The sequence below is a fragment of the Notechis scutatus genome, chromosome 5 (genome assembly GCF_049901735.1).
Source record: "Notechis scutatus isolate UNSWTSFEM ecotype Mainland chromosome 5, rNotScu1.2, whole genome shotgun sequence".
Taxonomy (NCBI): Eukaryota; Metazoa; Chordata; class Lepidosauria; order Squamata; family Elapidae; genus Notechis; species Notechis scutatus.
In genome coordinates this window covers 50,401,132-50,425,251 of record NC_142013.1, presented here as the reverse complement: position 1 = coordinate 50,425,251, position 24,120 = coordinate 50,401,132, and the positions used below count along the sequence as shown (strand labels likewise).

Here is a 24,120-nt window from a genome sequence, read left to right as displayed (position 1 = left end):
TCTAGTCCAACCCCTGCTTACACCACTTCTGACAAATAGTTATCCAACATCTTTTTTAAAATTTCCAATGTTGGAACATTCACAACTTCTGGAGGCAAGTTGTTCCATTGTTCTAACAGTCAGGAAATTTCTTCTTAGTTCTAAGTTGTTTCTCTTCTTGATTAGTTTCCACCCATTGCTTCTTGTCCTGCTTTGGAGAATAGCTTGACTCGCTCTTCTTTGTGGCAGTCCCTGAGATATTGGAACACTGCTATGTTAACATTCTCTTCATCAAACCATAGTTGTATCTTTAGGCCATAGGATCTGTGTTTCAAGGAAATACAATTTATGCACTGTCATAATTTCATTGTATTTTTTAGCCCAATGTGGGACAGAAAGGTTTCAAGTTCCTTTTACAGAGAAATTCATAAACATTACTGTCATATGAATATTTCTTGCCTTTAAAAAAAAGATATGTTCTCTCATCACTAGCACAAAAGTAAATGGCAATATTGTAATATTTAGATGTGTACATTATATTATTACTCATTGACAATATTTTTATATGTATCTATTATTCCATACATTTCCAACATTAAAACCTGTAGTTAGTTCTAACTCTACCATTATTTTACTGCTGCTGTTTCTCCATCAGTCTGCTTTCATCTAGGTCAGATTTTTGTTCATGCAGTTCCCCAAAGTGTATTCACAATAAGGATTTGCAACACGCTTTTTATCATAATTATATATTTTTCAAAAAATGTCTTGTGACAAACTACAACTGCATAGAATGGCATGAATTGTAATGCTAATTATATATTTGGAAATATTTTTACTCCATCATCTCAGAATTTCAAACACAGCATAACTTTCAATGTGTTTTTAGTAAACCAGTACTGTTACTAAAGTGAAACCAGCCTAAACGCCATTTTATATTTTATATATCCTCCTGTTGTGTTTTTGTTTTTATGTTATTCACTTATCACTTGTAGCATACTGTAGATGATATATTTTAAACATTTTTCCCAAAATTGTGTAAATTTTTATTAGAATGTTAATGAATAATTCTGAAATTGTCAAAACATGTGGGCAGATAAACTAGGATTTTCATCTAGTAATAGGTTTTGGCTGATAAAAAAGAGAACCATTGCCAACAATACATTCTGTGACTTTCAGATGGTCCTCTATCAAGGCCAACCATCTTATACAATATAAATTATGTAGCTAAATAAAGATCAAGGCTAACTCAAAGTCACGACTAGACACTGATTCCCAAATAAGTATTTGGCACATACCAAGTTTGTGGGAACACATGCTTTTCAGTTATTTTAGTCAGAAGTTATTTGGAAGATATTTTAAGAATAAACTTTAATATTCCAACAACATTTTGGAAACTCAAGACTAGTATATGTGTTTAGCATTTTTACCTGTCTTAATTAATAGGATGACTTCTTTGTGCAACTCATAAAATCAGGTCATTAAAAATGATTGTTTGAAATATTTATTTAAAACATTTAGTTTGTTCATCATTTACTTTAGTAGAGCTGCAAAATATACTTCTTAAATTGTTGTTGACATTTGGAAATTTTATCTCCCTGAATATTTTATCAGTTATTAGAATAGGTTTTTAAACTCAGAATTCAAGAATAATATTTGTGGAAAATTTAAAATGTATGTCCTGTTTATTTGGAATGTTAACTAAGAGGCTTGATTTTATATGATCCTATTTTCTTTAGCGTTTTCTTTTTAATTCTCTTCTGATATCAATTGCACCTGAAATTATTAATTGTGCTGAAAGCTTCCTCCAATCAATATTACTGACATCCAAAGCATATTTTATAATTTTGCCTGTTTTAAAAATATGATATATCAACTCAGTATATTTATAAGTTCAAAAAGGTTTATAATCAAATTGACTATAATTTTAAGAAACATTCCTTTGCATTATACTGTATATTGTACAAGTGTAATGGTAAACATTACAAAAATTAGATTAGCCTATAAAATATTGACATGATAAAATAAATTAATTGAAATAGTTCTCACAATCAGAACACCTTAGTCCATTTTAATCAGTGGAACAACTTGCTTCTAGAAGTTGTGAATGGTTTAACTGGAAATTTTAAAGAGGTGATTGAATAACCATTTGTCTGAAATGGTATAGGGCAGTGATGGCTAACCTTTTTGTCAACGCCCCCTGTGCCTCGTTTTGGGCCTGGACAGTCTTCTGCACCAACCCGGAAACCAAAATGTGGCGTGCAAGGGGACTCCTGGGAGGAGAGGGGCCAACCAGAGGTGGGATTAGCCCATTCTCTGAATCCGGTAAAAAGTTAACAACCAGTTTGCTCAAACCTGTGCAAACTGGCTGAACTCCACCTCTGTTGGTAGGCATACATCAAAGGGAACAGATCTGCCCACTCAGTAAAGTTAAGAACATTTCCATTAGAGCTGCATATCCACTAAATTAAATATTACAGAGGGAATATTCACACATGCACCCATACACCACAAAAATCTGACTCCTATAAATATTTTCAGTCTCTGTACTCCAATCTTGTAGCTACTTTCAAGCGCTATCTTTTGTGCTCTTGAAATAAACCTTTTCTTCTTCAAGCAACGTGTCTGGTTTTCATGCTGATTTGTTCTTATGCAACCCCAACTCAGATTGGGACCTCAAATGCTTCTAACATTGCTTTAATTTTATAACCTTGTTTCTTGTACACGGAAATCTGCTATCATATTTCTATTATCATATTTCACCTTATTTACCTCCTACCTAATGTAACTGTAATGTTACTAATGACAAGCAGAAGTAACGTTAATCTCTCTGTAGTCATGATTTATCTACCTGCAAATGTATAGGAATAGACCTATTAAGATAGGGCTACTGTACTTTGGCTGCCAGAATCCAAACTATGAGTAAATGGCTGCAACACCTAATCCAATTGGTCTTCAATATTTTGTAGTCTAGATAAGGTAGCCCCATTAATAAGAATTATCTTTCTATAGAAATTTCTCAACACATTCCTGTTTTTAAAAAAGCTGGATATTTTGTACTCTGGTGTTTTTAGAGCTCTTAGCCAACAAAAAAGCTTTCCAGTAAAACTAAATCTGCCAAATCTTAATTATGAGGTATCTAGCTTTTGTGAACATGAAAATCAGCTACTTCATTCTACATGAAACCTGGGGAAGCTACTGCTCAAAATACTGCTGAACTATAATTTCCAGAGATGTTGAGCCCTGAAAGGAGTGTAAAATTCTCCACCCCTATCCAATTCTTTAACATGAACAGAATAACTGTGGAAAATAAATGTTGGGAATTTTAACTTTATGAATCATGTTTCAGTATATTTATTTGTGGAAAAATAATAGTATACACCTCATAGTGAGGTGATGCAGAAATAGCAGATTACTTAAATGAATGATTCTAGAGGCAATGCAAAATGTACAGTATTTCCTGGTGCAGGAGGTGATTATGCTGCAGAATTAATTCGTTTATCTTTATAAGATAGCTGGAAGCCTATCCAACCAGTCAGTACAGGTAGTCCCTGATGTATGAAAATTGAGTCCAGAATTTATATTGCTAAATGAAAAAATTGTTAAGTGAGTTTTGCCCCATTTTACAATTTTTCTTGCCACATTTAGGTGAATCACTGCAGTTGTTAAATTAGTAACACGGTTGTTAAGTGAATATGCCTACCCCAGACTTTGCTTGTCAGTAAGTCACAAAAGATGATCACATGATCCCAGGACACTACAGCCTTCTTAAATCTGAACAGTTGTCAAGCCCCTGAATGTAAATCACATGGCCATGGGGATGCTGCAATGGTTATAATTATGAAAAATGGTCATGTCACTCTTTTCAGTGTTGCAACTTCGGTCCCTAAATGAACTCTTCTAAGTCGAGGACTACCTGTATGCTCTTTAAAGGGGCATAGCCCTTAATACAGGTAATCCTCAACTTATAATAGTGCATTTGGTGACCATTCAAAGTTCAACGGCACAAACAAAAGGGACTTACAACCATCTTTCACAACTATCCTAGTCTCATAGTCCCATGATCAAATTTTGGGTGCTTGGCAACTGGTTCATATTTATGATGGTTGCAGTATTCCGAGGTCATGTGATCACCTTTTGCAAGCTTCCAACAAGCAGTCAATGGGGAAGCCAGATTCACTCAACAACTGTTGCTAACTTAACATTGATGGAAGTTAAAACCCACCTCTCTCCTAGGAAAATGAAATATTTTAGGATATACTAAAAAGACAGAATATTTCCTCCAAAAGAGAAGTAGAAACCCAGAAAGGTGAAACTCAGCCCCCCTACTTTTGCTAGTGGGCCATTAAGGCCTGGGCCAGTCTACTCTCCATAACTAAGGTCTACCTCCTTTAGGCAGACCCATAATAGGAATTATTGAATATGATAATGAGTAGGGAACCCTTGTGTGAAGGTTTCCCTCTGTTCTGCCAGTCAGGCAGGAAAACTAGTGGTTTAAATTGATTGGTTCACACCAGAGGTGGTATTCAGCAGGTTCTCACCAGTTCTGGAGAATTGGTAGTAGAAATTTTGAGTAGTTCGGAGAACCGGCAAATACCACCTCTGACTGGAGATTTTACAGTATCCTTCCCCTGCCACACCCACCAAGCCACGCCCACAGAACCAGTAGTAAAAATTTTTGAATCCCATCACTGGTTCACACTACAGGCGGGAAATTCAAGGGATCGCAACGGAGCTACCAGACAACTACTTCACTTCTTTGTACCAGTCGACGGATAAAGAGCTGTTCTCACTATTCTAATCCTCCTGCCTCTTCAATCAGCACCCCCATATGTTCTGTACTGTACATTAGCATTCTTGTAAATAACCGTTCTGATTGGCTAAGACGCGCGGCGACCTGATTGGTCGAGCGAGCCGCACTGATTGGCCCGCCGCGAATCCCCGCGATTGGAAGAAACTGATCGCGGGAGATTCAAAGCGGTGTCATTGGCTGCGGCTTGGCCGGCAAGTTCTATAAAAGCCGCCGTCTGCCCTAGCCGCACTGAGTCGATCTCGGGACCAAATAAATAGCTGAAAACGGTCACTGACTCCCAAGCCTTCCTTCCTACGGCGAACATAACACTGGCGACGAAGGTGGGATCGCAGAACTGATACCCACCGAGCACGTGACACCGAGAGAAGCAAGATCGACGAGATGGCCAGCATCGCACCGCCCGCACCCTTTAACCAAGCTACTGAGGACTGGGAATCGTACATTGATCGGTTCCTGATGTTCTTAGAGAGTAGCAACCTCAAGGATGCAAACGGGAAGAAAAAAAGGGCCATCTTCCTGACGCACTGCGGGCCCGCAGTGTTCAAGATGGCAAAAGCCCTCGCGAAACCCGAGGACGTGAAGGCGATGGACTGGGCCGACCTCGAACCGCTGCTACGAGGCCACTATGCTCCCGCCGTGCCCACCCTCATCAGGCGGCACGACGTCTACTGGCGAGACCAAAAACCGGGTGAGAGCATTAGTGATTTCGTGGCAGACCTGCGGAATCTGGGAGGCATGTGTGGCTTCACAGACATGGACGAGGCGTTACGCGATCGCGTCGTCCTGGGGCTCAGGGACCCCGTCCTACAAAGCCGACTGATGGCAAAGGGCGACATCTCCCTCACAGACGCCCTGGCCGAAGGCACCGCAGCCGAGGCGACCCGGAAGTCAGAGGCCCGAATGCGGAGGCCAGACACCGGGGACCAAGCCTCGACCTCTGAAGCGACCCCGACGACCAAGACGCCTCCAGAAGCAAGCCGCCGAGCGACCACCACAACCCATCATGGCGACCTCGACTCCGCCTCACCACGGACGAAGAGGAGGACATCCATCGGCTCCAAACGGAGCGAGACCGGCGCGAGCGGCGGAGTCGTAAGTCGGGACTCCAATGTGCCGGGTGCGGAGGCGACCATCCTCGATCGGAGTGCCGGTTTTTCGACGCGATCTGCCGGCAATGCGACAAAAGAGGCCACATCGCCCGAGTCTGCCGACTAAAGAAAGCTTACAGCCCCCGACGGCGAGACAACAGTGGCCGGAGACGGGACGGCACCCCCCCAGGGCAAGAGACCGCCAGACTGAGAATCGTTGGTACCGGGACGGATGGGGCCGACGGAACGGCGAGAACCGACAGAGAGAGGAAACACACCAGACGGTTGTCATCGGCCATTCGTCGAGCGCTGATGCCCGAAAGGTATACGTGGAAGTGGGCATTGAGGGAAAGCCATGCAAGATGGAGGTGGACTCCGGGTCCTATCTCTCCATGGTTGCATGGCGGGAAATCAAGTGCCTGGTGCCCGCCATCCACAAGAGGGGGCTGGAAAGCCAGAGGTTAATCCTAAAGGACTACCAAGGGAACCGCATCCCCGTAGTCAGAACAGGACACTTTGAAGTCACATTCAAGGGGCGCACGGCAAGACTTCCCCTGACAGTCATGGACAGAGACCGACCAAGCCTCTTGGGATTACAGTGGTTCGCGCCGCTCGGGATCGAAGTAACGGGCATCGACCACATCGCGGAAGCAGACTGGGAGGAGCAACTCGCAAGGGACTTCCAGGAAGTGTTTGACGGCACCCTAGGCAAGTACCGAGGGCCCCCCATCTCTTTCAGTCTAGACCCCAGCGTTCCCCCGATACGCCTAAAGCCAAGGTGGGTACCTTTCGCACTCCGGCCCAAGATCGATGAGCAAATAGATAAGCTCATCAAACAGGGGGTCCTAGAGCCAACCGACCATGCCCGGTGGGAAACACCCATAGTCACCCCAGTTAAGCCCGATGGGTCGGTGAGAATCTGTGGGGACTATAAGGCCACCCTAAACTGCGCCTTACAACAAAGCGCCTACCCCGTCCCAGTAGTGCAGCACCTCCTACACTCACTGGGGGGAGGCAAGGTTTTCGCGAAACTCGACCTGGCACAAGCCTACCAACAGTTACCGGTCGACGCGGAAACCGCCGAGGTGCAAACCATAGTAACCCAACGGGGGGCTTTTCGTTGCAAGAGACTCCAGTTTGGAGTCAGCGTGGCACCAGGAATTTTCCAGAGCCTCATGGAGAGACTCCTGCAGGGAATCAAGGGGGTGGTGCCCTACTTCGACGATGTACTCGTGTCAGCAGCCAACCAAAAAGAACTGGAGGGTCGCCTGAGGGAGGTACTACAAAAATTCAAAAACGCGGGGCTAAAAGTCAAAAAAGAAAAATGCCAGCTGCACACCGAGAGGGTCGAGTTCCTATGATATCTCCTAGACCGGCACGGAATTCACCCAACCGAGAAAAATCAGAGCCATCAAAGAAGCCCCCAGGCCAAAGAATAAAACGGAACTACAGGCGTTTCTGGGACTAATTAACTTCTATAATGTTTTCCTACCCCAAAAGGTGACCGTGGCGGAAACGTTGCATAGGCTCCTGGACAAAACGGCCACCTGGACCTGGGGGAAACGTGAGGAAGTCGCATTCAACAGAACCAAGGACCTGCTCACATCGGATGCCGTCCTCATCCAATACAACGAAACCCTACCATTAGTGATCACATGCGACGCATCACCTTTCGGCGTCGGAGCCGTCCTCAGCCACACTCTCCCCAACGGAAAAGAAGCACCCATCGCCTTCTTTTTGAGAACCTCTCAAAACCAGAAAGAAATTACAGTCAGCTGGACAAAGAGGCCCTGGCAATCGTTGCCGCCATAAAGAGGCTCCACGAGTACCTCTATGGCAGGACCTTCACCATCATCACCGATCACAAGCCGCTGCTGGGGATCCTGGCAGGGAACAGGGCCACCCCGAACATTCTATCTCCGAGAATGACAAGGTGGTCCGAATTCCTTGCCGCCTACAGTTACCGCCTAACCCACCGACCCGGTAAGACGATCACCCACGCAGACGCCCTGAGCCGCACGCCGCTGCCCGACCGGGACTCCAACCCAGCAGCTACAACATCCACCCTTAGCATAGAGACTCTACCCAATCTACCCATAACCGCGTCAGACATTGCCCACGAAACCAATAAAGACAAACATCTGGCGCGGGTCTTGCATTGGGTAGAGAAAGGGTGGGCGGAAAAAGACGACGACGAGAAATTCAGGACATTTCAAAACCGGCAAACAGAACTGTCATTGCAAAAAGGCTGTTTACTATGGGGGGATAGGGTTGTCATCCCAGAAACATTACAAGAAAGGGTTTTGGAGTTGTTGCACGAGGGGCACCCGGGCATCGTTAGGACTAAAGCCCTGGCCAGGAGTTACGCCTGGTGGCCAGGGATGGACAGACAAATCGAGGCATGGGTGGCAGCATGCAGACAATGCCAAGCGTCCAGGTCAAGCCCCCCCTCCGCCCCAATCCTGGAATGGGAAACCCCCAGGGGACCATGGTCCAGGATTCATATAGATTTCGCCGGACCTACGAAAGGGCACACCTTCCTCATTACGGTAGATGCTTACTCCAACTGGCTGGAGGTAAGCAACATGAAAACTACCACCACAGAGGCCGTTACTAAAGAACTCAACAGACTATTCTCAACCCACGGCCTCCCAGACGTCATCGTATCGGATAATGGACCCCAATTTACCTCGCTGGAATTCGAAAAATTCCTAGCGGAACGGGGAATATGGCATGCACTGACAGCGCCAGCACATCCGGCGGCGAATGGGAGGGCGGAACGAATGGTTCAATTTACAAAAACAACAATCCAAAAAATAGAAACCGGGGAAATACAAGAAAAGATTAATAAAATGCTATTTATACAACATATAACCCCAAACACGACAACAAACAAAAGCCCGGCCGAACTATTAATGGGAAGGAAACTAAGGTCCCCACTTGACAGACTGCACCCTACATACAACCCAGAAAACCCCCCCGACTCATCTAGCAAACACCGAACATTCACACCGGGCGACACAGTATACGCAAAAAATCTCACAGGGGACCCGCTCTGGGTACCAGCAACCATAACCCAGGTGACAGGTCCCCGCTCGTACCGGCTACAGACAACCGACAGACGAGCATGGAAAAGACACATCGATCAGTTAAGATCGAGAACCAACACAGGAAATACAACCGACATGCAAGCACACACAGAAGAAAACACCAGCCAAGAGGGGAGGGAAAACCCCGGGAACCAAAATAATCAACCCCAGCAAGAAAGGAACCAAGAATACTCACCAGCGGAGGAAGAAACAGATGAACAACTCGAAGCCTCGCCTGGAAGGAACAGCCAAGCCAGCTCAACCAACCCGGAAAGACCGGGCGGGAGAAACAAAGCCAGCAACTCAACCAGCCCGAGTAGACCGGGAGGAAGCGACAGCGAAAGGCCCGGCTCACCCTTCCAGCGGTTCCATCGATGAGGCAAGGAGTGACACAGAACCCGACCGAACCGTTCAAGACCAGACACCAACTAACCTGTGCAGGTCCAGTAGACCAGGGGTCCCCAACCACCGGTCCGCGGACCGGGACCGGTCCAGAACAAGTCCTACCGGCGCTGGTTGCTGCACGCCATCTTTTGATGAAAAAGTGCTTCCGGTGAGCTTTTCCGGTAGAAAGCTCACCGGAAGCACTTTTTCATCAAAAAGAGGCGTGCCGTGAGCTTTTCTGCAGAAAGCCATTTTCTACATGCCGCCATTTTTGATGAAAAGTGCTTCCGTGAGGTCACCGGAAGCACTTTTCATCAAAAGATGGCGGCGCCCAGCTGATGCCGGTACCGGCGCGGCACCCAGCTGATGCCGGTACCGGGCGCGCATAAAAAGGTTGGGGATCACTGCAGTAGACAAGTACGGAGCCCCGCCTACTTACGGGACCACGTCACGTAGGACCATACCAAGAGGGGAGGGGTGTTCTGTACTGTACATTAGCATTCTTGTAAATAACTGTTCTGATTGGCTAAGACGCGCGGCAACCCGATTGGTCGAGCGAGCCGCACTGATTGGCCCGCCGCGAATCCCCGCAATTGGAAGAAACCGATCGCGGGAGATTCAAAGCGGTGTCATTGGCCGCGGCTTGGCCGGCAAGTTCTATAAAAGCCGCCGTCTGCCCTAGCCGCACCGAGTCGATCTCGGGACCAAATAAAGAGCTGAAAACGGTCACTGACTCCCGAGCCTTCCTTCCTACGGCGAACATAACACCATACTTAACAGGAATCCCAAAGCCCTTTCATTACATCATCATCCAGCAAGGCTCAACCAAGCCTGGGACTCAGGACAGCCTACAGAGTTGCCCCTGCATGGCCCCATGGGAGTCTGACAACCAATCAGAATACAAGCTCAAATTCAAATCCCAACAGAGGGCATAAAACCCAGGGACTCAGCATCTCCTCCCTTTTTCGTTCAGGAGCTCCCAAGCATGGTGTCTCCTGTCTACCATTAAACCATCTTTCCAAACAGCCTCCATGTTTCCAATGTCTTTTTCTCCAGTTGGAACTGAACCCAGGAGTATATTTTCTTCCAACAACTGCAATGATTCACTTAACAACTGTTGCAAGAACAAAGAACTCACAACAAACGCCTCAGGGACAGAAATTTTGGGCTCGATTGTGATTTTGATTGTGAGGACTACCTGTATTTCCATAGGACAGAAAAGAATGTAAGGGAAAAAAAGCTACTCAACTTCCTCACTAAATAAACATTTACCTATCTCTTCATGATAAAAAAACCACTGCTTGTATTTCTTTGGAAACTGTTTCGGTATAATTATAATTGAATAAACGTTTAATTAAATAATGCGATATAGTTTTGAACTGGATATCGAAACTACAGTAATTCAAATAATACGATAGTTAAATGATGAGGATGGGTAACGAGAGGACGAGGGCAGCCCGTTTCTCAGTAGTCTTATAGCGCCGCTTCCCGCCCGCCAGGCGGACAGCAGTTTTTCAAGTCTGGCCCGTCCCACATGCTCCGCACCCCTCCCCTCCTTTTGTGTCAGCCATTTTGGTTAGGCGCGCCTCCTTCTGCGCTTGCGTGTAAAGAAAGACGCGACCAACCGTGGGCGAGTTGCGCGCATCGCCTCAGCCACCGGATCCACGGGCGTGTAGTTACCTCTGCTCGTGGCCTGAACGGGAAGATGGCGTTGCACGTTCCGAAGGCTCCTGGCTTTGCCCAGATGCTGAAGGAAGGAGCGAAGGTGAGCGGAGATAGTCACGGGGGAAAGGCAGGCGGGCGGTGCTGGAAAAGAGGGAAGGTTCCAGAAGAGAAATCGCAGCCTGCGTTCTAAAGCACCGGCACCACGCGCCGATCAAAGAGGCGGAGCTATTGGGCCTCCTCGCCGTTACTACGGCTCGCGCTGGGGGCCGTCGTGGTCTGTCGAATTAACATGGAGCTCACTCCCTCTTGGGGGGATTGTTCTCGACTCCCTTCTCAGCTCCGAAACTACAACAGCAACGGCCAAGGGCGGCCTTTCCCGGCCTGCTGCTGCTGTCCGCCGCCATGCCGGGAATTCTGGACTTGAGCGCTTGCTGACAGTAGCAGATCGGAGGAATCTCAAAAAGAGGCCATGCGACTTCTGCCAATCTTTCTAGCTGTTTCCACACCCCCCCCCGACGCTTTTTAAGAGTTTATTATTAAGAGTTAAGGAATTGCGGTGAAAATTGCAGGGAGGTTGTAATTTCGAGTGGTCACTAAACGAATGATTGTAAGTCGAGGACCACGTGAATATATAATACAACATCTCCATGTTTCTTAGACTCTTGTTTAGAACCCAAATTACTGGAAAACAGCCAGTCTGATATTTGTTGGATGAATAGACAGTATAAAACTCTTGAGAAACAATGGGTGATACATAGCTTTTCTCTGCTTCTGTAAATTTAGCTGGAAACTCTATGATAGAGACATTATAGTTTTAATATTTCCAACAATATTGGAAATTATGCAAAAGGAAATTGGAATTCCTGTCTATTGGCAGAATAACTCTTGAAAAAGGGACAACTTAGTTATATTTGATTATGGGGGAAAGTAGCAGAAGAAAATGAGTTTTGAAATGTGAAAATCAGCTGAGAACTAGGAAAGAAACTGTCCATTAAACATCTCTTCAGATGTATGGCAGTTAAATTGTCTCTTGAAAGTCTTGCAACACCAAGTCCCATTTTTTCTGGTCACATACAGAGATGCACAGATACACAAATCTTCACACAGGCAATACAAAGGAAGAACAAAAATAAGCAGAAGTGATATGTTTTGAAATAATAGAGGATGATGATGGTGATGATGATAGAAGTGATATGTTCTTTACCTGGCACATTTAATGTGAATATGCACCCAGAAGTAATACCTAAATAAGACTTTCATGAGCACAGAAAATGATACGTTCTCGTTAGACATTCTTTTAGAGACACAACATGTTACTTCATTGAACAGAATAAAATACAGAAACCTACCATGGTTGCTGAAAAATGGAGCTGCAAGAATATCAGAAATCCTGCTTTCTCTGTTTTGTTTTAAGATATTCCCCTCTTAGTTTTCTTTAAAAAAAAAACCTGACAGTGCTTGCTTTTTGTCTTAAGATAAAAACACGAGTGGTAGAAGAATGGAAAATGAAGAGGAACTAAAGCTTAAATACGTAATTTTCAGAGTTTTTATAAGTATTATATTTCATATAATCATATCTAATTATGAGTTAAATTTTGCATGTCTAGCATTATTCTGGATTGGAAGAAGCTGTGTTTCGAAACATTCAAGCATGTAAAGAACTTGCTCAGACAACTCGCACAGCCTATGGCCCAAATGGTAAGATCAATTTTTAAAAAATACGTTTAATTTTCTATTTATTTAAATAATTCCATTACTAGTATTAAAAATTAACTTGGATTCTGTTTAAAATTGCTTTCTTATTTCTCAACTGCACTTTATTTTATTACATGGATAATATTCAGTGCATTCAATATATTAATATATTGGACAGCTCACATAAAAACCTGAAACAAATCTAGAAGTTAACTTGTCTATTTTGTTAATTCCTTTATCAATTTGTTATCAAATTGTCCTTAAGTACTGTTTTATATGTTTTGATTTTTGCTTGTTTTAGGGATGAACAAAATGGTTATTAATCATTTGGAAAAGCTTTTTGTTACTAATGATGCTGCTACCATTTTAAGAGAATTGGAGGTAACTTTTTATTGATACTCAAATTATGATTCCATTTTAATACATTTAATTGCACATTATTTCTTTATGACTTAGTTTGCTAATGAAGGCTTTTGGGGGGAAGGTACATTTTTCTGTGAAAGATTCTGAAGTAATTTCATGCTAGAGAAGTGGGCTGGTAGCCTGTGAGACAGTCTGAAATTACTCTCAATGAAGATCTGAAGTAATTAAACAATACTACAGATATATGCTGGTGGTCTGCAAAAGCCAAATTACATAGCATTTTTGTCCTATAAAAGATTAAGGAATAGTAACTAATATCTTGAATGTATATTATTAAATATGCTTTTTGATTTATTTTTAATCGAATTTTAATATTTGTTCAATTGTTTCTTCTAATACAAAATATTGGATAGGTTCAGCATCCTGCAGCAAAAATGATTGTCATGGCTTCTCATATGCAAGAACAAGAAGTTGGTGATGGGACAAATTTTGTTCTTGTTTTTGCTGGTGCTCTTCTTGAACATGCTGAAGAACTTCTAAGAATGGGACTTTCTGTTTCAGAGGTATAGGCATTTTGTTAGATAATTGCATTATAGCTTATTTTCTAGTAATGCTTCCCCATATAAAGTAGAGTATCACATACATTCATCAAGCTTTTATTAATATTTATGTATTACAGTACAGGCATTTGCCTATGTTTAATTATAGGTGATTGAAGGCTATGAAAAAGCTTGCAGGAAAGCTTTGGAAATTCTGCCTGATCTTGTGTGCTGCTCTGCAAAAAATCTTCGGGATGTTGGAGAAGTGGCATCCTTGTTACAAACTTCTGTAATGAGTAAACAGTGTGGTAGTGAAAGTTTTCTAACGCAGCTTATTGCTCAAGCATGTGGTAAGTAATTTTTAGTAGTGGTCTACTTAATATATATTTTGTTATTCATTTAATATTCATATTACTGGTATGGACCAAATATTTTTTTTACCGTAAACCACAAATAGAAAATTATTTCCAATCTCGTCTAAAATTTAGGAATTCTGGTTTGCGAATGTTTGGTTTTCAGATAAGATGTCTACCTCTGCATCATTAGATCTGCAATCCTCCATGTAATAGGAAAATGATATACTTTTTATATTAAATAAAACATTTTCAATTAATCTATTTCCATACATTTATTCCAAATTAGTATATAATTTAAGATAGAAAAATAGAGATCTGAAAGTTAATAAACTTTCCTAAAGCTGTGTTTTTAATTCTTTCACAGTATCCATTTTTCCTGAATCGGGTCACTTCAATGTTGATAACATCAGAGTATGCAAAATTTTAGTAAGTTGTGATATTTCTTTTTGGTAATACATAATGGAGATGCTCCAAACTTTCTTGAGATCCTTAGTGTCTGAAAGTAATCACAGTCTTCATAGGCTAAAAGAAATAATGGCTCTGTTTATTTAATAGGTCCAAATTTAAAATATCCTTGAGGAAAAGTTTTAATCCTAAAATTCTAATTTTAAGAAGAATATTACGTTATCTAGTGTTGTTTTATTTATAAATTGTGATATTGAATAGGATAGAATGTGGAAAAACTGTTTCTTACAGATCTTCAAGAGTTACTGCCCTGATCTTTAAAATATTGGGTATCAAATTTTTGAAATGGTGACAAATTGTATATTGAATGAATGATACATTCATGACAGAAAATGACAGTTCTAAATCAGCAGTCTATATTTTGTATGGTGAAATGAGCCTAATTTGGAAAAAGGAACACATGAAATGGTCCTGTTTGAGTGTGTATTCCTAAATAAATAACATTTGTTCAAACTGTTAGCATTAAAGCATTGTTTTAATAATTTAATTGATGTTATTGTTATTTGTATTTTCAGGGTTCTGGTATTAATGCATCCACTGTATTGCATGGCATGGTATTTAAGAAAGAAACTGAGGGTGACGTTACTTCTGTTAAAGATGCTAAAATAGCTGTCTACTCCTGTCCTTTTGATGGCATGATAACAGAAACTAAGGTATGTTATGATTAACTTTGGGTAGTAATTAATTTTTGAGCTTGATAGGAAAAGTTTCCGTAATAGTTTACAGTTAGTAACAGACAACATTTCAGGATCTCATGTTTACTAAAAGAAAAGAGGAAAGCAAGAAAATTCAAGTAATAATTTAAGTTCTGAGATTTATATAATAAAGTTACCTAAAGAAATTATTACTCTATTATGTGCTCATGTGGTGCCAGAAGTAATTGGCCTTTGTTTATTATCAACTGGAGTAGAAATATTTCTATAGACTAAAGAGCTGAAAGCAACCTACAGATTTTGAAAGTGCCTCATTCAGTGACTGATTGATGGTAGTAATCAAAAACCATTGGGACAGTGTTGATAAACTAACGTTAAGACCAATGCCAACATTTATGATTCACGGTGTGACCATTCCCAGATGTGTTAGGCAGCTTGACTATTTTATATCATTGCTACATTTTCTGTGTGCCCTTTCTCTTATAAAATGTTAAATTCAGCACTGACCAAACAAAAGTTGACCATTCTTAATTTAAGTAACAAATCATGCTAATCTGTCTGTATCCTTGTGCCTGCTATTTAATTACCGTATATACTCGAGTATAAGTCAACCCGAATATAAGCCGAGGCACCTAATTTTACACAAAAAAACCTGGGAAAACTTATTGACTCAAGTATAAGCCGAGGGTGGGAAATGCAGCAGCTACTGGTAAATTTCAAAAATAAAAATAATTAATTTGGGAAACGATCTCACTATCATGAAAGGTTTAATTGATTAACTAACCCAAAAGAAGAAGATGATGATGACAGCGGGAGGCAGGAGTCACTCTCTTCCCCTCCCTCGGAGGCCCCCTGAGTCAGAAGTCGCTACCGCCGGCACGGCCCCAGTCCTGCGTCGCCTCGGGAAGGGAAAGGCAAAAAGGAAGAGCCGCGGCAGCGCTTTGCAACAGCAGCAGCGGCACCGGAGGCTCAGGCTCAGCGGCTCCTGGTTTTGCCCCACCCTTCCCAAGGCAACACGGGACCGGAGCTGCACTGGCGGCAGCAACTCCCGACAGCCCCAGCCGGACACCTGAGCGGAGATGTAGGGAGAAGGCAAAAGCGATGGAAGATCCTTCAGGGGAAACTGAGGGGGAGACTCACCCTTGGTCCAGATGAGCCCCCTCCCGCCCCTAAGGAAGCAGAGGCAGCCAGCAAGGGCAGGCAAGCCCCGCTTCACAGACTCCGTCCGTCCTCACTCCCACCCACCCACCCAAAGCCACGAAGTCCCCCAATCGCGCAGCCCAGAATCGCCCTCCCTCAGGGGGCAGCAACGACGCCCGGTTTTTCCCGAGACAAGAAGCTCCGCCGTGCAATGAAAGCGCCCTGGCTCTAGGCTCGCGGGCTCAGAAAACAACGCGAGCCGAGGTCGCTTCGGCTCCGCTTGGCTTCTCCAACATCCGGCACCGCCCTGTTCTATGTGCCAGGCCAGGCAAGTCCGAGCAGCCAGCGCGTGGAGCAGGACGGCGCCGGAGATAGTTGGCTGCCTCTTTCGCAGCATGGGAGACCTCCCCCGGCTGGCCAGCTGCTCTCCTCCTCCTCTGCCTGTTTGTTCTGTGTGACCGAGGAGGAGGAGACCGGCCGGCTGGTTGGGGGAGGCTTTCTGCACCGAGGAGGCGGCTGTTGGCGACGCGGGACTGGGGCCGCAGTGGCGGCAGCAACTCCCGACAGCCCCAGCCGGAAACCTGAGCGGAGCCCGGGCGGAACTGCCTGTTGCCGCCGTGGGCGCCGTTGCGGGCGCCCGGCTGCCCAAGTAAAGAACAGGGCTGCGCCGGAGAAGTGGAGCAAAGCCAGACACCAACAGCCGCCTCCCTCGGCGCAGAAAGCCTCCCCCAACCAGCCGGCCGGTCTCCTCCTCCTCGGTCACACAGAACAAACAGGCAGAGAAGGAGGAGAGCAGCTGGCCAGCCGGGAGGCCTCCCGTGCTGCGAAAGAGGCAGCCAACTATCTCCGGCGCCGTCCTGCTCCACGCGCTGGCTGCTCGGACTTGTCCGGCCCGGCACATAGAACAGGGCGGTGCCGGATGTTGGAGAAGCCGAGCTGAGCCGAAGCGACCTCGGCTCGCGTTGTTTTCTGAGCCCGCGAGCCTAGAGCCAGGGCGCTTTCATTGCACGGTGGAGCTTCTTGTCTTGGGAAAAACCGGGCGTCGTTGCTGCCCCCTGAGGGGAGGGCGATTCTGGGCTGCGCGATTGGGGGACTTCGTGGCTTTGGGTGGGAGCGAGGACGGACAGAGTCTGTGAAGTGGGGCTTGCCTGCCCTTGCTGGCTGCCTCTGCTTCCTTAGGGGCGGGGAAGGGGGCTCATCTGGACCAAGGGTGAGTCTCCCCTGTTTCCCCTGAAGGATCTTCCGTCGCTTTTGCCTTCTCCCTACATCTTCCCTCTGTTAAAATCCCCCCACACACACACACTTATTTTCGGGCGGATAGATTTCATGTCAGCATTCTCACATGACGGTGGGTCTTCCCCCCCCCTAAAAACAGTTAAAAAAAGAAAAAATATATCCTCATGCAAGAACTTTTCTGCTTCCGATTACCCCCATGCTTAAAAGTTGCAAAGGAAACACGGAAGCAGGGAAGCGCCTGCCCAGCTCCGGAGCTCCACACCATTTTTTTTTTTCAGAGGGGAATCTGACTCGAGTATAAGCCGAGGGGGATTTTTTCAGCACAAAAAATGGGCTGAAAAACTCGGCTTATACTCGAGTATATACGGTATTTTGATAATTCCATCTCTAAGTTATATTAGCAAAGGAATTGATTAAAGACTTTAGGGTTATTGCATATTACTACAGCTGCTATTCGTCTAGGATTTCTGGAATATCTTATTTCTTAGTTCTCTTTTGCAATAACTAAAACATTGAAAGCTAGTCCTTAATTTATGGCCATAATTGGGACCAGAATTTGTCATAGCTTAGTGCAATTGTAAATTTTATTATCATTTTTACCATGTTTGTTAAATAAATTTCACAGTTGTTAAGTGAATCTGGATTCCCTGGCTGATGTTACTTGTTGGAAACTGGCTGGAAAGGTTGCAAATTATGACCACAGAAAGCTGCAAGCAGTTGTAAATGTGAACCTGCTTCCAAGGGCCCAAATGGCAAAACCATGGGGGTAGTGCAAGAGATTAAATCACTTTTTCTAAGGGCATTTTAACTTTGAATGGGCATTTTAACTTTGAATTGTCATTAAATGAATGATGACTACCTCTAAGGAATTCTATCCAAGGACAGGAAATAAATTTGATTGTTTTTGGTAAGGCAAACATTCAGTACAAGTTTTATGAGTGCTTTATTCTTGCAGGGCACAGTACTGATAAAAAATGCTGAAGAACTGATGAATTTCAGCAAAGGAGAAGAGAACTTAATGGAGCTACAGGTCAAAGCTATTGCTGACACCGGTGCAAATGTGGTAGTTTCAGGTGGAAAAGTGGCAGACATGGCCCTACATTATGCAAACAAATACAATCTTATGTTAATCCGGTAAGGTTTACTAAAATGAAAAATCTCAATTTTCCATTGAATTAAAATGGCACACTTAAAAAAAATCTCATTGCCTTATGATTTCAAGTTACAATACAGATATGATTTAATTTTAAATGCTAAGGTTTATTTTTTTAAATTATTTTATAACATAAATTAATACAAAATCAAAGTAGAGGGTCATGACTTGGAAGAATCATGCTTTCTTCTGTACCACTTTATTTTCCTTCTTAAAATGGTCTTTCCTATTCAGGAATTAAAGTTTGATGTCTATTTTCAATTAACTTGATATAAGTTTCTTAAATAATTGAAATACAGATTATAAAATACACACGCCCTTGCAAAATGAACAATGTTATGAGATACTTATTCTGTGCTTAGTTTTCTTTCTTTTGAGTCATGTACATTTGGAAAACTTTTTGATTAACATTACAACTACAAATAGTGTAGAAAAAGTATTTCTGTATTTCATGAGAATCCAGTTTGAACATAAATGAAAATAAAATGAAAATAAATGTCCCTGAAAAGTTTTATTTTGTAATAAAAATGTTTAAATTATAAAATGTTTTCTTTCTTGAAATATTTATATATTTTAAAGGCTGAATTCCAAATGGGACCTCAGGAGACTATGTAAAACAGTTGGTGCTACAGCTCTGCCTAGACTGGTATGTAATCAGCACTAATGTCTATTTCTATTGTGATAATAATTCTTGACTTAACCGTAATTTTTCTTTACTCTCGCAGACTCCACCTAATTTAGAAGAAATGGGCCACTGCGATAGTGTGTATTTATCAGAAGTTGGGGAAACACAAGTTGTTGTGTTTAAACATGGTATATTTTTCTTTTCTTTTCTTTTTTAGTATACCAGATTTTTTTTTCCTTAGAACTACATGTAGTCATCTATTTATGACCATAAATAGGGCTATAATTTACATTACTAAGCAAGGTAATTGTTAAATGAGTTTTGCTCGATTTTTTTTTTTTTTGCTACCGTTTTTAAACAAATCACTGCAGTTATTAAGTGAATTTGGCTTCCCCAATTGACTTTGCTTCTCAGAAGTTAGCTGGGAAGGTCACAAATAGCAACCATTGGGAATACATGACAGTTACAGAGTATCTGAATTTTGATCAACTTAATGTGGGGACTGGTCTTAAGTCACTATTTTTAGTGCTGTTGTAACTTTGGTCACTAAATGAATGTTTGTAATTTGAGGGCTACCTGTAATATTTACATTTGTAAAATAATGTTTCTTGAATCTTTTTTTTTCACAGTAAAGGAAGATGGAGCTATTTCAACAATAGTAATTCGTGGTTCCACAGACAACCTAATGGATGATGTAGAAAGAGCAGTTGATGATGGTGTAAATACTTTCAAAGTACTCACTCGGGTGAGTAAAGTCTTGGGGATCTGTAATTTGGGGTTATTATATAATGTGCATTTACAGAAGTTAACATTTTTGCTATGTTGTATATAATTGGTTGACTCACTCAAAAAGTCAGTCATGCTGGGAGTGATCAATGGAAAAAGGAGAAGTTGGTGGGACATTTTACGAAGGATGACACTGGGATGACCACAGTGGATCTGAAGGAGGTGGTGCAAGACCAGGGGCATGGAGAGTGCTAATACATAGTGTCCGAGAGACACAACTGAATGGCTGACAACAAGGATCTAATTGGCATATTATGATTGGCATTCACACAACTTTATATACTGTTTTATTAAAATAATGCATTCATTGTATTTTTAAGATGTCTTTAGAAATGAGTGTTGAAATTTTCGTGTTTCAGTTTTTTTACTTGGCATTTCATGCGAAGTGTTTTACATTTCATTTTACTTTTTTGTAGGATAAGCGCCTTGTCCCAGGGGGTGGTGCAACTGAGATTGAATTGGCAAAACAGATAACGTCATATGGAGAGGTATGTTACGAACATATTTTTCAGTCAGATTTCTTTTGTAATTCAGTATAACTTAACAGCAACCCCCACTTCTGTTCAGACTTGCCCAGGTCTTGATCAGTATGCAATCAAGAAATTTGCTGAGGCATTTGAAGCTATTCCCCGAGCTCTGGCAGAAAATTCTGGAATTAAAGGAAATGAGCTTATTTCAAAGCTATATGCAGTACATCAAGAAGGCAGTAAAAATGTTGGATTTGATATTGAGGTAAGACTAGCTACAAATTTACCATAATTTAAAGTAGAAAACCTTAAATTGATTTCACTATTTTTCTAAACATAGTAAAAAGTGGTGCTATTAACATTAACAATATGTTTAATAAACTATAGCATTTTTCATGAGTAGGGAAATGTATAGGGAATGGGAGCATTAGGTATGTACATGTTGAATGAACAAAAAAAGTGATATCTAATTATTAATATTTTATAATTAAAATGAGAGCCAGTGCCTGTAATCACCCATTATTTTTCTTGGCATCAGTAATAGTATATCCTAGCAATTTTGAGGCACCCTATATAGATCAGAGGCAGACTAGTTACAGCTGTATGAAAAAGTCCTGCACGCTTTACGGTTTACAACATTTTTTGGATAGGCCATTGATTTTATATTTTATGCTAACTGCTTGCAAATATTGTTACATTTAAATAAATACTGGTGGTTTTTAAATGAAAAGTATAAGCAATTTGGTACTGTTTGGATGGGGATTGTGAATTTTCTTGCATGCTTACAATGACTATGAAAACAGATTAACTGATGGGATACGTGTTGCAATTTCTAAGGCCGATAACATTTTTATTGTTTGTGGCCCTGAAAAGGACCGTTTAGGTAACCAAACATGGTTACTAGCATGAAATTAGCCAGCCCTTATTGCTTATCACCAGGCGGTATCGCTTTGGCATAGTATAGTATGCCAAGTGGACCAACGAACAGTGGGCCAAAGTCATCTTCAGTGATTAGACCAATTTCTACTTGACTGGGAATCAGTGCAATAAGTATGTCAAAAGATTTCCAGCTGAAGAATTTAGGCTGTACTGCCTGAATCTATCTGTGAAGCATCCATTGCACTTGATGATCTGGGGCTGTATTGCTGCTTCTGGTATTTGGTCGGAAACAAATTGTGCAGGGAATCATGAATTCCAAGCAGTATGTTGAAGTCCTGGAAAAGACTGTGCTTCGTTCAGCTCAGCAACTTGTAGGTAAGGATTTTTACTTCCAGGATGACAACGCTCCTTGACATTAAGCCAAGTCCGTCCAGCAGTGGATGAAGAAGCATGGTGTTCGACTCCTGGATTGGACAGCTCAGAGCTTGGATTTGAACCCAATTGAGAACTTGTGGGCCAAGATTGGTTATGAAATAAGCAAGAAGCATCCGAAGATCAAGCAGGAGCTTTTTGAATCCACTGTTGCAGTCTGGCACCACATTGTCACCAAAGATCACGTGCAAAGGCTTATACAGTCTATGCCGAAGCGATGCTGCCTTGTGATAAGCAATAAGGGCTGGCCAATTTCATATTAGTAACCATGTTTAGTTACCTAAATGGTCCTTTTCAGGGCCACAAATAATAAAAATGTTAACAAAACACTGGCATCGGCCTTAGTAATCGCAACACGTATGCCATTGGGTATGCATCAGTTAATCTGTTTCCATAGTCATTGTAAGCATGCAAGAAAATTCACAATCCCCATCCAAACAGTACCAAACTGCAAAAAGTTTATGCTTTTCACTTAAAAACCACCAGTACTTATTTATATATAACAATATTTGCATAGCAATTAGCATAAAATATCATAACATCAATTGCCTGTCCAAAAAATGTCGTAAACCGTAAAGCGTGCAGGACTTTTTCACATAGCTGTATGTTTCTATGATCATGCTATAATGTCATTGTTTAATATACAGATGCAATTAAGCATACAAATCTGTAGTGCTACTTCACCATTTGGGTGACATAACAGATTTAGGGCCTGTAAAATTAAGGTGGGAGAAGTAATCGTTTGTAATTTGAAACAAAGACAATCATTCTATCTTAATTTTAACAGGCTGAAGCTGCAGCTGTGAAAGATATGTTGGAAGCAGGGGTATTAGATACGCATCTTGGAAAATACTGGGGTATCAAGTTGGCTACAAATGCTGCAGTAACAGTATTGAGAGTTGATCAGGTGAGTTCGCATTATATTGTTTTCAGTTTTGTACAATATAGGAATACTATTCCACAAGTCAATTTAACATTAGATAAATTTACAAACATGTTTATATTTGGAGTCGTGTTTTTACAGTCTGCAGATGCCTGTTTGGACTATAGGTTTATTTATACAAATAAAATAATCAAATTCTTAGGTCGTAAGAATGACTTTTTTAATGAAATATCAAAATGTGCATGTGATATAAAATTTCTATAGATTATTGTGGCCAAAACAGCAGGTGGTCCAAAAGCCCCTCAAGCATCAGATCACTGGGACAAGGATGACTGGAAAGATGCCCCTGAACAATAGTGTACAGTAAGATATGGCCTTGTGTGTAATGTTGACCAGAGTGGAAAGTGCATGAATGCTTTTTACACTCTGCCTGAAATGGGTATGGTTTGCTCCCACACTCACATTTGTTTAGGCCATAGCACTAATAATTTGCTTGAAATGTTAAAGTACAGCATCTTGCATTAAAACCCTCTTTTAAGAATATTGAATTGATATCACTAAAAGCATATGAGTTGATTGCCAAAAGTGACCAAAGGGTGAGTATTCACTTTGTGAAAGAAGTTATAATTATAGCCTGATTGACTGACTGGCAATATTATATCAATCTACTTAAATATGCCTGAAAGAGTACCCTTGGTATTTAAATCTGTAAATACACTTATTATTGAAGTTAATTTCCTGTCTGTATGGATATAATTGTTTTGTATCAAATATTGCATTTTAAAACAGATTGGTTGGAAACATCAGGTTTCAGCCACAATTGGCCACAAAGAACTAGCTTTTACCTTACTATTTCTTTCAAGAAACCTGAGAAAATTGAATAACCCTTAACTGTGCTCCAAAAAGACATTAGTATGCCTGCAAAACCAAATACTTAATTTTTGTGTTATCAAAATTTGTCAATCATGGCATAAAAACTTGTAATTAAAGTATTAATACACTTGCCTATTTCATCTATTTATAAATTGACAATTTGAAATATTAAACAGTATCGACAATTTTAAATATCTTAAATCTTAATTTCTTTTGTAGATTATCATGGCCAAACCAGCTGGTGGCCCTAAACCGCCATCAGGGAAAAAGGAATTGGATGATGACCAAAGTGATTGAAATAGTTAAGCACACATATAGACGTTGTGTATCTTGCCAAATGTGTTCAAATTACCTTTAAATTATGAAACTAATCTGTAATAGAAGTTACCTTGAAGCATTTCAATAAAAACAACTGTCTTTTTGTCTGATTTAGAAGATGGTTATTTAAAGGGTTGCCAGGTATACAAGTGTATCTTGTGTAGAACTTTAGTACTGCTACTAAAGTCTTACCTTTCTTTTGTAGATTATCATGGCCAAACCATGATAATTTTGCTACTTAT

General features: G+C 41.8%; 1 protein-coding gene across 2 annotated transcripts; it reads left to right on the top strand.

The window, feature by feature from the left end:
• The first annotated feature begins 10,910 nt into the window (after nucleotides 1-10,910).
• On the top strand, nucleotides 10,911-23,988 carry CCT8 (chaperonin containing TCP1 subunit 8). 2 transcript variants are annotated; one of them, XM_026664139.2, is made up of 16 exons: nucleotides 10,911-11,115; nucleotides 12,623-12,713; nucleotides 13,012-13,091; nucleotides 13,487-13,636; nucleotides 13,782-13,962; nucleotides 14,333-14,394; nucleotides 14,949-15,086; nucleotides 18,418-18,596; nucleotides 19,195-19,261; nucleotides 19,341-19,428; nucleotides 19,870-19,985; nucleotides 20,443-20,514; nucleotides 20,594-20,758; nucleotides 22,592-22,711; nucleotides 22,952-23,050; nucleotides 23,780-23,988. In XM_026664139.2, exons 1-15 carry the CDS (start codon nucleotides 11,056-11,058, stop codon nucleotides 23,042-23,044), a joined length of 1,662 nt encoding a protein of 553 aa, XP_026519924.1. In that variant the 5' UTR covers nucleotides 10,911-11,055; the 3' UTR covers nucleotides 23,045-23,050; nucleotides 23,780-23,988. The 2 variants fall into 2 exon arrangements, with proteins under 2 accessions (XP_026519924.1, XP_026519925.1); XM_026664140.2 differs by lacking the exon at nucleotides 22,952-23,050.
• The last annotated feature ends 132 nt before the right edge of the window (nucleotides 23,989-24,120 follow it).